Raw genomic sequence first — 14,170 nt, forward strand, 5'->3', positions numbered from 1 at the left:
ACATAGAAGAGAGTGATCAGGCTGTTACAATAATTCCCCTCCCCTCTCCCATGTTTGGTGAGTGTAATAGTCACATGCCTGAAAATAGACAGTGATGGCTGAGGTCCTTGAGCTGAACATAGCAGAGAGTGATCAGGCTGTTACAACAATTCCCCTCCCCTCTCCCTTGTTTGGTGAGTGTAATAGTCACATGCATGAAAATAGACAGTGATGGCTGAGGTCCTTGAGCTGAACATAGCAGAGAGTGATCAGGCTGTTACAACAATTCCCCTCCCCTCTCCCATGTTTGGTGAGTGTAATAGTCACATGCATGAAAATAGACAGTGTGACTGGGGTCCTCGTCACAGATGAACATAGCAGAGAGTGATCAGGCTGTTACAACAACCCCACACCCCTCTCCCATGTTGGGTTAGTGTAATAGTCACATGCATGAAAATAAACAGTGATGACTGATGTCCTTAAGCTTCATGAACATAGCAGAGAGTGATCAGGCTGTTACAACAATCCCCCTCCCCTCTCCCATGTTGGGTTAGTGAAATAGTCACATGCATGAAAATAGACAGTGATGACTGAGGTCCTTGAGCTGAACATAGCAGAGAGTGATCAGGCGGTTATAACAACCCCCTTCCAGACATGTGTTGACTATTTTTGCCCATGATGCAGTTTTGTTTTTAAAGTCTGTTTGAGTGCTATGTTTGTTGTCATGTTGTTAATCTCTGCAGGTCCTGGTGCCCGCGACCTCTCAACACGGAACTCCTATCTTGTGTGTCGGATGTTCTGGTGTAACGATGCTGTTCATTCCACAGTCTGCTGGGGCACACTTCAGCCACAGTTCAACTTCCTGCAGGTACAGTGACTATCTCTCTACAGCTGTGGTCTGAGGCCATTCCTACAGTAGAGTAGACGATTGCTGCAGGTACAGTGACTATCTCTCTACAGCTGTGGTCTGAGGCCATTCCTACAGTAGAGTAGACGATTGCTGCAGGTACAGTGACTATCTCTCTACAGCTGTGGTCTGAGGCCATTCCTACAGTAGAGTAGACGATTGCTGCAGGTACAGTGACTATCTCTCTACAGCTGTGGTCTGAGGCCATTCCTACAGTAGAGTAGACGATTGCTGCAGGTACAGTGACTATCTCTCTACAGCTGTGGTCCGAGGCCATTCCTACAGTAGAGTAGACGATTGCTGCAGGTACAGTGACTATCTCTACAGCTGTGGTCTGAGGCCATTCCTACAGTAGAGTAGACGATTGCTGCAGGTACAGTGACTATCTCTCTACAGCTGTGGTCTGAGGCCATTCCTACAGTAGAGTAGACCATTGCTGCAGGTACAGTGACTATCTCTCTACAGCTGTGGTCTGAGGCCATTCCTACAGTAGAGTAGACGATTGCTGCAGGTACAGTGACTATCTCTACAGCTGTGGTCTGAGGCCATTCCTACAGTAGAGTAGACCATTGCTGCAGGTACAGTGACTATCTCTCTACAGCTGTGGTCTGAGGCCATTCCTACAGTAGAGTAGACGATTGCTGCAGGTACAGTGACTATCTCTCTACAGCTGTGGTCTGAGGCCATTCCTACAGTAGAGTAGACCATTGCTGCAGGTACAGTGACTATCTCTACAGCTGTGGTCTGAGGCCATTCCTACAGTAGAGTAGACGATTGCTGCAGGTACAGTGACTATCTCTCTACAGCTGTGGTCTGAGGCCATTCCTACAGTAGAGTAGACGATTGCTGCAGGTACAGTGACTATCTCTCTACAGCTGTGGTCTGAGGCCATTCCTACAGTAGAGTAGACGATTGCTGCAGGTACAGTGACTATCTCTCTACAGCTGTGGTCTGAGGCCATTTCACAGTAGAGTAGACGATTGCTGCAGGTACAGTGCCAATCTCTCTACAGCTGTGGTCTGAGGCCATTCCTACTGTAGAGTAGACCATTGCTGCAGGTACAGTGACAATCTCTCTACATCTGTAGTCTGAGGCCATTCCTACAGTAGAGTAGACCATTGCTGCAGATACAGTGACAATCTCTCTACATCTGTAGTCTGAGGCCATTCCCACAGTAGAGTAGACCATTGCTACAGTAGAGTGGACCATTCCTACAGTAGAGTAGACAATTGCTACAGTAGAGTAGACAATTGCTACAGTAAAGTAGAGCATTCTTGCAGTAGAGTAGAGCATTCCTTCAGTAGAGTAGAGCATTCTTGCAGTAGAGTAGAGCATACCATTGCAACAGTAGAGTCGACTATTACTGCAGTAGAGTAGATCATTGCTACAGTAGAGTAGACCATTCCTACTGTAGAGTAGACCATTCCTACTGTATAGTGGACTATTCCTACAGTATAGTAGGCCACTCCTACAGTAGAGTAGACCATTCCTACTGTAGAGTGGACCATTCCTACAGTAGGATCATTGCTACAGTAGAGTGGACCGTTGCTACAGTAAAGTAGAGCATTCCCACAGTAGAGTAGATCATTGCTACTGTAGAGAAGACCATTGCTGCAGTTACAGTGACAATCTCTCTACATCTGTAGTCTGAGGCTATTCCTACAGTAGAGTAGACCATTCCTGCTGTAGAGTCGACCATTACTACAATAGAGTATATCATTGCTACAGTAGAGTGGACCATTCCTACAGTAGAGTGGACCGTTGCTATAGTAAAGTAGATCATTGCTACAGTAGAGTCGATCATTACTACAGTAGAGTAGATATTGCTACAGTAGAGTCGACCATTCCTACAGTAGAGTCGACCATTACTACAGTAGACACAGTGTGATATATCTGTTCCTGTGTGAAGGTCGCTCTGTGACAGTGTGATATATCTGTTCCTGTGTGAAGGTCGCTCTGTGACACAGTGTGATATATCTGTTCCTGTGTGAAGGTTGCACTGTGACACAGTGTGATATATCTGTTCCTGTGTGAAGGTCGCTCTGTGAGACAGTGTGATATATCTGTTCCTGTGTGAAGGTTGCTCTGTGACACAGTGTGATATATCTGTTCCTGTGTGAAGGTCGCTCTGTGAGACAGTGTGATATATCTGTTCCTGTGTGAAGGTCGCTCTGTGACACAGTGTGATATATCTGTTCCTGTGTGAAGGTCGCTCTGTGAGACAGTGTGATATATTTAACCTGTGTGAAGGTCGCTCTGTGAGACAGTGTGATATATTTAACCTGTGTGAAGGTCGCTCTGTGACACAGTGTGATATATCTGTTCCTGTGTGAAGGTCGCTCTGTGACACAGTGTGATATATCTGTTCCTGTATGAAGGTTGCCCCTGTTCTGCTGAGCCCGGCGTTGTTGGAACGCATGAGGAACAACTTCCTGGTCATCGAAGTGTGGGACAAGACGACAGCAGCTGGTGATGACAAGGTATGACATTGTTACCTTCACATACATTCACAACGGGAGGGAGGGACTTTCTAAAGCACATTGATATTGTTTCAATTATATAACGATGTGAACACTTGACATCATGTTTTCTATTTTGGTGAAACCCAGAAGCACCAGCACGGTGCCGCCAAATTTTGGTGAAACCCAGAAGTCCCAGTAAGGTGCTGACAAACTTGGGTGAAAGCCAGAAGTACCGGTATGGTGCTGACAAACTTCAGTGAAAGCCAGAAGTACCGGTGTGGTGCCGACAAACTTCAATGAAAGCCAGAAGTACCGGTGTGGTGCTGACAAACTTCAATGAAAGCCAGAAGTACCGATGTGGTGCTGAAAAACTTCAATGAAAGCCAGAAGTACCGGTGTGGTGCTGACAAACTTCAATGAAAGCCAGAAGTACTGGTGTGGTGCTGACAAACTTCAATGAAAGCCAGAAGTACCGGTGTGGTGCTGACAAACTTCAATGAAAGCCAGAAGTACCGGTGTGGTGCTGACAAACTTCAATGAAAGCCAGAAGTACCGGTGTGGTGCCGACAAACTTCAATGAAAGCCAGAAGTACCGGTGTGGTGCCGACAAACTTCAATGAAAGCCAGAAGTACCGGTATGGTGCCAACACGCAAAGGATCATAGCCGGGGGATAAGGGGATGATTAGGGAATGCAGCTCTGCACAGGGAATGTTGATGCCCTGGACAACTAGACATCTGGCAGTGTAAATTGTTGTTTAGGATTTTGTAAGATGTGTGTTGTTAATATGTCCCATGTTTTGTCTCCAGCTGATAGGTATGGTGAAGCTTAGCCTCCATCAGTTCTACATGTCCTTCCGGGATCGAAGAGTGGCTAACGCCCTTCTCAAGTCTCAGGTTTGTACTTGCATCACAGTAGGTGACCTATTCACACATAAACTATTCATTCACACTTGAAGTATCCACTCATGAACTATTCATACAGGAACTATTCAAACATGATGCATCCACACAGGAACTATTCAAACATGATGCATCCACACAGGACCTATTCAAACATGATGCTTCCACACAGAAACTATTCACACATGATGCATCCACACAGGAACTATTCAAACATAATGCATCCACACAGGAACTATTCAAACATGATGCATCCACACAGGAACTATTCACACAGGAACTATTCAAACATGATGCATCCACTCAGGAACTATTCACACATGATGCATCCACACAGGAACTATTCACACATGATACATCCACACAGAAACTATTCACACATGATGCATCCACACAGAAACTGGTCACACAGGACCTATTCAAACATGATGCATACACACAGGAACTATTCACACATGATGCATTCACACAGGAACTATTCAAACATGATGCATCCACACAAGAACTATTCAAACATGATGCATACACACAGGTACTATTCACACAGGAACTATTCAAACGTGATGCATCCTTACAGGAACTATTCAAACATGATGCATCCACACAGGAACTATTTACACATGATCCATCCACACATGATGCATCCACACAGAATCTATTTAAACATGATGCGTCCACACAGGAATTATTCACACATGATGCATCCACACAGGAACTATTCACACAGGAACTATTCAAACATGATGCATCCACACAGGAATTATTCACACATGATGCATCCACACAGGAACTATTCTTACATGATGCATCCACACAGGAACTATTCACACAGGAACTATTCATACATGATGCATCCACACAGGGCCTATTCAAACATGTTGCATCCACACAGGAACTATTTACACAGGAACTATTCAAACATGAAGCATCCACACAGGAACTATTCTTACATGATGCATCCACACAGGGCCTATTCAAACATGATGCATCCACACAGGAACTATTCAAACATGATGCATCCACACAGGAACTATTCATAGTATCATACATGATGCATCCACACAGGACCTATTCAAACATGATGCTTCCACACAGGAACTATTTAAACATGATGCATCCACACAGGAACTTTTCACGCATGAGGGAACCATAATTCTTTGTACTGACAGCTTCAATTTCCTTGACAGTATCCAGTGATTGCGGCAGACAACTATTTCGGCATCACCGATCCCTTCACCAGCTTCAACTTTGGGCAGCTCCGGCTGGTGCTCGCGATGGGGTCGGCGGAACAGGTGTGTGAGGGTGTTTCTTAAAATGGCTATGCTAGTTGTTAGTTGTTTGAAGTCATATGAAAGATCTGTGCAAATTTTTAGTGGTTTCCCAGCGTTTAATTTGTCAGATTCTTTTAACTCTAACTTTTCTGAACTATTCTCCATTTTCTTGTCCTTTGAATGATCTGACAAACTTATCACCTAAAATTGGTAGGTCAAAATCTCTGTTGAGCATATAATATACATAGAATGATGACATCCAGGAAAGACCAACCTGCACATGTAAGCTGGTTAGGTCATCATACAATGATGCATTGTTGCTCAAGCTATCAACTACTGCATACTTGCCAACTTGTTAATAGGGAGACCATATTGTCTCAGTTACTCACTGCTAGCTGTTGTGTACAGATTGCAAGTCTACAGCGGGTCAAGCAGGATGGAGATGGGTCGGTGCTGATCCCAGAGAGGCCACTTCACAGTCTGGAGAGGTAACTCAGACACCTGTGTCCTACCTGTATCCCACATGTCTCACTTGTGTCCTACCTCTGTCTTACCTTTGTCACACCTGTGTCTCACCTGTGTCCAACCTGTCCTACCTTTGTCTCACCTGTGTCCTACCTGTGTCCCACCTGTCTCACATGTGTCCTACCTCTGTCCTACCTTTGTCACACCTGTATCTCACCTGTGTCCAACCTGTCCTACCTTTGTCTCACCTGTGTCCTAACTGTGTCCCACCTGTCTCACCTGTGTCCTTCCTATGTCCTTCCTATATTTCACCTTTGTCTCACCTGTGTCCCATTTGTGTCCTACCTGTCCCGCCTGTGTTCTACCTGTGACCCACCTGTCTCACCTGTGTCCCACCTGTGCCCCACCTGTCTCACCTGTGTCCCACCTGTGTTTTATCTGTCTCACCTGTGTCCCACCTGTGTTTTATCTGTCTCACCTTTGTCCCACCTATCTCACCTGTGTCCTGCCTGTATCCTGCCTGTCTCACCTGTGTTTTACCTGTCTCAACTGTGTCCCATTTGTGTCCTACCTGGCCCGCCTGTATCCTACCTCTCACCTGTGTCCTACCTGTACCACTTGTCTCACCTGTGTCCCACCTCTGTTTTACCTGTCTCACCTGTGTCCCACCTGTGTTTTACCTGTCTCAACTGTGTCCCATTTGTGTCCTACCTGTCCCGCCTGTATCCTACCTCTCACCTGTGTCCTACCTGTACTACTTGTCTCACCTGTGTCCCACCTGTGTTTTACCTGTCTCACCTGTGTCTCACCTGTATCACGTTTGTGTCCTACCTGTCCCGCCTGTGTCCCATCTGTCTCACCTGTGTCCCACCTGTCCCACCTGTGTCTCACCTGTATCATACCTGTCCTGCCTGTGTTCTACCTGTGTCTCACCTATCTCACCTGTGTCCCATTTGTGTCCTATCTATCCCGCCCTACCTATCCCGCCTGTGTCTCACCTGTGTCCTACCTGTCTCACCTGTGCCCCATTTGTGTCCTGCCTATGTCTCGTCTGTGTCCCTATCCGTGTCCCGCCTGTGTCCTACCTGTGTCCTGTATTGATGTTCAAATAATAGGTTCTTTGCTTCTACCTTCAGACATGACCTGGCTGCTCGTGACGATGTGAATGGCCACCATCCAGCCACAGATTCAGCAGGTACATATACTTTTGTTCTCACATCTGTGGGGATTTGGGGTTTAGAATTGGTCACCAATATCCCATGTTTGTGGTTAGAGTGTTGGTGTTTGCACTCACTGCATGACCCCCGGTGGTGTGGATGCTGATGTTTTCAGAAGCTGGTTTGCATGGTCAGGACTTGATTATTTCCAGGTGGTTGTGATACAGTTGGGTACCGCTGACTGTGACTCTAAACATTCATGTACTGTATCATGTTGTCTACCAGACATGAGTATTGATTCTCTATTGCATATCATTTTGTATATATTTCTGTTACAGTGGAGCATGTGTTTGAGGTTGTGATTGAGGCTATTCGGGATCTCAAGCTGTTTGACAACATGATGTGGGGAGAGACAGACTGCTTTATCCAGTACCACTTCCCAGCCCAGCCCCAGACAAAACCCCTGTCTGATGTCAGGAGCAGTGAGTAACATTTATAGTAACACCAATCCCAAGGGAGCAGAATAGGCCCTGAGTACTACTTCCCGTCCTCGACCACTCCCCTGTCTAATTTCAAAATCAGTGAGTATATTTACAGTAACACCCACCCCTAGGGAGCCATCTGCACCTACAGGGGACTGAAATTGTTAATTGTTTTTGTATGAGGCAACTTTTTGATTGATTGTGTGTTGTCGTACAAACATGACATGACCATGACCATGAGCTTCTTCCCCCCCCCGGCTTGTTGTATAGGAAAAACCTAGCAGTGATGAAAGTGGCTTCTGAAATCTGCCTGGTCCTGGTCATGTTCTGGACGTATGGATTATTCAATACTTTGTCAGTTGATTGTACTTTGCAGGCAGCCACTATATTTCTGTAATATTACTATTATTATTTTCGACCTCTCAAGAAATGGATTTGCAACATGTAATATTTTTTAACAATGGTGCAGGATCTTATTAAAAATCTTACCTTCATTTTGTAAACTTTTAGTTGCTCCTACCATGAAGTGTTACCGCACAGCGACCACACTGTGTACACCTGACCCTACGTTCCACGATTGTACCAGACACAAACTACATCTACCTCAGGGGACCCCAGTCCAGCGGGAACTACTTACAGGTAAGTCAAACCTTTGTAATCTTGACCCCTGTGTACCCTTGACCCGTGCGTACACTTTATCGCTGCGTACCTTGACCCCTGCATACCATGGCATACCTTGACCCCTGCATACCATGGCATACCTTGACCTCTGTGTACACTTGACCCATATTCCACGACTGTACCCGACACAAGCTCTTCCTAAGAAATGAAGATAGTAGATGTATAATGAAGAACTTCTTTCTTTGGGCAGCATGTGCTAACTCAGGAGGAGGAGCAGGAGGACTTCCGTTCGAAGTCTGGTGCAGATATTACCACCCCAACATCAGGGAACAGGTCATTGCTAAAGTGAGTAGACTTTACCACCACAACATCAGGGAACAGGTCATTGCTAAAGTGAGTAGATTCTACCACCCCAACATCAGGGAACAGGTCATTGCTAAAGTGAGTAGATTTTACCACCCCGACATCAGGGAACAGATCATTGCTAAAGTGAGTATATTCTACCACCCCAACATCAGGGAACAGGTCATTGCTAAAGTGAGTAGATTCTACCACCCCAACATCAGGGAACAGGTCATTGCTAAAGTGAGTAGATTCTACCACCACAACATCAGGCAACAGGTCATTGCTAAAGTGAGTAGATTCTACCACCCCAACATCAGGGAACAGGTCATTGCTAAAGTGAGTAGATTCTACCACCACAAAATCAGGGAACAGGTCATTGCTAAAGTGAGTAGATTTTACCACCCCGACATCAGGGAACAGATCATTGCTAAAGTGAGTATATTCTACCACCCCAACATCAGGGAACAGGTCATTGCTGAAGTGAGTAGATTCTACCACCACAACATCAGGCAACAGGTCATTGCTAAAGTGAGTAGATTCTACCACCACAAAATCAGGGAACAGGTCATTGCTAAAGTGAGTAGATTCTACCACCACAACATCAGGGAACATTGATATATCATTTATAGTGAGGAGATCTTATTATGAAAGTGGTGTCAACTGTCTAACATACATGGTGTGACACTCCAGGCCACACTGCCGCTAATCATGTGTCAACTGTCTGACATACATGGTATGACTCTCCAGGCCACACTACCGCTAATCATGTGTCAACTGTCTAACATACATGGTATGACTCTCCAGGCCACACTACCGCTAATCATGTGTCAACTGTCTGACATACATTGTGTGACTCTCCAGGCCACACTACCGCTAATCATGTGTCAACTGTCTAACATACATGGTATGACTCTCCAGGCCACACTGCCGCTAATCATGTGTCAACTGTCTAACATACATTATGTGACTCTCCAGGCCACACTGCTGCTAATCATGTGTCAACTGTCTAACATACATGGTATGACTCTCCAGGCCACACTACCGCTAATCATGTGTCAACTGTCTGACATACATTGTGTGACTCTCCAGGCCACACTGCTGCTAATCATGTGTCAACTGTCTAACATACATGGTATGACTCTCCAGGCCACACTACCGCTAATCATGTGTCAACTGTCTAACATACATTGTGTGACTCTCCAGGCCACACTACCGCTAATCATGTGTCAACTGTCTGACATACATGGTGTGACTCTCCAGGCCACACTGCTGCTAATCATGTGTCAACTGTCTAACATACATGGTATGACTCTCCAGGCCACACTACCGCTAATCATGTGTCAACTGTCTGACATACATTGTGTGACTCTCCAGGCCACACTGCTGCTAATCATGTGTCAACTGTCTAACATACATGGTATGACTCTCCAGGCCACACTACCGCTAATCATGTGTCAACTGTCTAACATACATGGTGTGACACTCCAGGCCACACTGCCGCTAATCATGTGTCAACTGTCTAACATACATGGTGTGACACTCCAGGCCACACTGCCGCTAATCATGTGTCAACTGTCTAACATACATGGTGTGACACTCCAGGCCACACTGCCGCTAATCATGTGTCAACTGTCTAACATACATGGTATGACTCTCCAGGCCACACTACCGCTAATCATGTGTCAACTGTCTAACATACATGGTGTGACACTCCAGGCCACACTACCGCTAATCATGTGTCAACTGTCTAACATACATGGTGTGACACTCCAGGCCACACTGCCGCTAATCATGTGTCAACTGTCTAACATACATGGTATGACTCTCCAGGCCACACTACCGCTAATCATGTGTCAACTGTCTAACATACATGGTATGACTCTCCAGGCCACACTACCGCTAATCATGTGTCAACTGTCTAACATACATTGTGTGACTCTCCAGGCCACACTACCGCTAATCATGTGTCAACTGTCTAACATACATGGTATGACTCTCCAGGCCACACTACCGCTAATCATGTGTCAACTGTCTAACATACATGGTGTGACACTCCAGGCCACACTGCCGCTAATCATGTGTCAACTGTCTGACATACATTGTGTGACTCTCCAGGCCACACTGCTGCTAATCATGTGTCAACTGTCTAACATACATGGTATGACTCTCCAGGCCACACTACCGCTAATCATGTGTCAACTGTCTAACATACATGGTATGACTCTCCAGGCCACACTACCGCTAATCATGTGTCAACTGTCTAACATACATGGTGTGACACTCCAGGCCACACTGCCGCTAATCATGTGTCAACTGTCTAACATACATGGTGTGACACTCCAGGCCACACTGCCGCTAATCATGTGTCAACTGTCTAACATACATGGTATGACTCTCCAGGCCACACTACCGCTAATCATGTGTCAACTGTCTAACATACATGGTGTGACTCTCCAGGCCACACTACCGCTAATCATGTGTCAACTGTCTAACATACATGGTGTGACACTCCAGGCCACACTGCCGCTAATCATGTGTCAACTGTCTGACATACATTGTGTGACTCTCCAGGCCACACTGCTGCTAATCATGTGTCAACTGTCTAACATACATGGTGTGACTCTCCAGGCCACACTACCGCTAATCATGTGTCAACTGTCTAACATACATGGTATGACTCTCCAGGCCACACTACCGCTAATCATGTGTCAACTGTCTAACATACATGGTGTGACACTCCAGGCCACACTGCCGCTAATCATGTGTCAACTGTCTAACATACATGGTATGACTCTCCAGGCCACACTACCGCTAATCATGTGTCAACTGTCTAACATACATTGTGTGACTCTCCAGGCCACACTACCGCTAATCATGTGTCAACTGTCTAACATACATTGTGTGACTCTCCAGGCCACACTACCGCTAATCATGTGTCAACTGTCTAACATACATGGTGTGACACTCCAGGCCACACTGCTGCTAATCATGTGTCAACTGTCTAACATACATTGTGTGACTCTCCAGGCCACACTACCGCTAATCATGTGTCAACTGTCTAACATACATGGTGTGACTCTCCAGGCCACACTACCGCTAATCATGTGTCAACTGTCTAACATACATGGTGTGACTCTCCAGGCCACACTACCGCTAATCATGTGTCAACTGTCTAACATACATGGTATGACTCTCCAGGCCACACTACCGCTAATCATGTGTCAACTGTCTAACATACATGGTATGACTCTCCAGGCCACACTACCGCTAATCATGTGTCAACTGTCTAACATACATTATGTGACTCTCCAGGCCACACTACTGCTAATCATGTGTCAACTGTCTAACATACATGGTATGACTCTCCAGGCCACACTACCGCTAATCATGTGTCAACTGTCTAACATACATGGTGCGACTCTCCAGGCCACACTACCGCTAATCATGTGTCAACTGTCTAACATACATTATGTGACTCTCCAGGCCACACTACCGCTAATCATGTGTCAACTGTCTAACATACATGGTGCGACTCTCCAGGCCACACTACCGCTAATCATGTGTCAACTGTCTAACATACATTATGTGACTCTCCAGGCCACACTACCGCTAATCATGTGTCAACTGTCTAACATACATTGTGTGACTCTCCAGGCCACACTACCGCTAATCAGGTGTCAACTGTCTAACATACATTATGTGACTCTCCAGGCCACACTACCGCTAATCATGTGTCAACTGTCTAACATACATGGTGCGACTCTCCAGGCCACACTACCGCTAATCATGTGTCAACTGTCTAACATACATTATGTGACTCTCCAGGCCACACTACCGCTAATCATGTGTCAACTGTCTAACATACATTGTGTGACTCTCCAGGCCACACTACCGCTAATCAGGTGTCAACTGTCTAACATACATTATGTGACTCTCCAGGCCACACTACCGCTAATCATGTGTCAACTGTCTAACATACATTATGTGACTCTCCAGGCCACACTACCGCTAATCATGTGTCAACTGTCTAACATACATTGTGTGACTCTCCAGGCCACACTACCGCTAATCAGGTGTCAACTGTCTAACATACATTATGTGACTCTCCAGGCCACACTACCGCTAATCATGTGTCAACTGTCTAACATACATTGTGTGACTCTCCAGGCCACACTACCACTTGCCAAGCTGTGTGCCATGGTGACGATGCAGAAGCGGGGGGAGCCAGCCATCCAGAGTTTCTCTCTGCCGCTGTCTCAAGTCGCCACCGAGTCCCAGCTGGAAGACCCAGAGTCTAAAGCCAAGGTGAGTAGAGCCACAGATGTCAGTAGGTTCAAGTCATGTTACTTACATTTACTGTACTGTAGAATAGGGTCTCTGTGTACAAGTGTCAGCCATGTTTGAGGTAATGTGTCATGTGTACTTGCACGACAACCATGTTTGAGGTGATGTCATGTATACTTGATTGACAATCGTGTTTGAGGTGATGTGTCATGTATACTTGATTGACAATCACCTTTGAGGTGATGTCATGTATACTTGAATGAAAATAATGTTTGAGGTGATGTGTCATGTATACTTGCACGACAACCATGTTTGAGGTGATGTGTCATGTATACTGTCACGACAATCGTGTTTGAGGTGATGTGTCATGTATACTTGCACGACAATCATGTTTGAAGTGATGTGTCATGTAATCTTCCACGACAATCGTGTTTGAGGTTATGTGTCATGTATACTTGCACGACAATCGTGTTCGAGGTGATGTGTCATGTATACTTGCACGGCAATCGTGTTTGAGGTGATGTGTCATGTAATCTTCCACGACAATCGTGTTCGAGGTAATGTGTAATGTATACTTGCACGACAATCGTGTTCGAGGTGATGTGTCATGTATACTTGCACGACAACCATGTTTGAGGTGATGTGTCATGTATACTTGCACGACAATCGTGTTTGAGGTGATGTGTCATGTATACTTGCATGACAGTCATGTTCGAGGTGATGTGTCATGTATACTTGCACGACAACCATGTTTGAGGTGATGTGTCATGTATGCTTGCACAACAGTCATGTTTGAGGTGATGTGTCATGTATGCTTGCACAACAATCGTGTTCGAGGTGATGTGTCATGTATACTTGCACGACAACCATGTTTGAGGTGATGTGTCATGTATACTTGCACGACAATCGTGTTTGAGGTGATGTGTCATGTATACTTGCACGACAATCGTGTTCGAGGTGATGTGTCATGTATGCTTGCACAACAGTCATGTTTGAGGTGATGTGTCATGTATACTTGCACGACAATCGTGTTCGAGGTGATGTGTCATGTATGCTTGCACAACAGTCGTGTTTGAGGTGATGTGCCATGTATACTTGCAAGACAACCATGTTTGAGGTGATGTGTCATGTATGCTTGCACAACAGTCGTGTTTGAGGTGATGTGCCATATATACTTGCACGACAACCATGTTTGAGGTGATGTATCATGTATGCTTGCACAACAGTCGTGTTTGAGGTGATGTGCCATGTATGCTTGCACGACAACCATGTTTGAGGTGATGTGTCATGTATGCT

At 45.6% G+C, this 14,170-nt stretch overlaps 1 protein-coding gene across 2 annotated transcripts in view; it reads left to right on the forward strand.

Annotated features, from left to right (window-relative positions):
* LOC139449453 (C2 domain-containing protein 3-like) overlaps positions 1-14,170 on the forward strand; it is a 101,700-nt gene that overhangs the window by 41,579 nt on the left and 45,951 nt on the right. For both annotated transcript variants that reach the window (XM_071230854.1, XM_071230855.1), the window contains exons 18-27: positions 723-847; positions 3,265-3,366; positions 4,157-4,243; positions 5,437-5,541; positions 5,929-6,008; positions 7,122-7,180; positions 7,481-7,624; positions 8,135-8,263; positions 8,496-8,590; positions 12,758-12,895. In XM_071230854.1, the coding sequence (XP_071086955.1) occupies positions 723-847; positions 3,265-3,366; positions 4,157-4,243; positions 5,437-5,541; positions 5,929-6,008; positions 7,122-7,180; positions 7,481-7,624; positions 8,135-8,263; positions 8,496-8,590; positions 12,758-12,895 (1,064 nt within the window). The remainder of the gene's footprint in view (positions 1-722; positions 848-3,264; positions 3,367-4,156; positions 4,244-5,436; positions 5,542-5,928; positions 6,009-7,121; positions 7,181-7,480; positions 7,625-8,134; positions 8,264-8,495; positions 8,591-12,757; positions 12,896-14,170) is intronic.

This window comes from Haliotis cracherodii, unplaced genomic scaffold (genome assembly GCF_022045235.1).
Source record: "Haliotis cracherodii isolate W230 unplaced genomic scaffold, xgHalCrac1.p SCAF_8, whole genome shotgun sequence".
In the NCBI taxonomy this organism is placed as follows: domain Eukaryota; kingdom Metazoa; phylum Mollusca; class Gastropoda; order Lepetellida; family Haliotidae; genus Haliotis; species Haliotis cracherodii.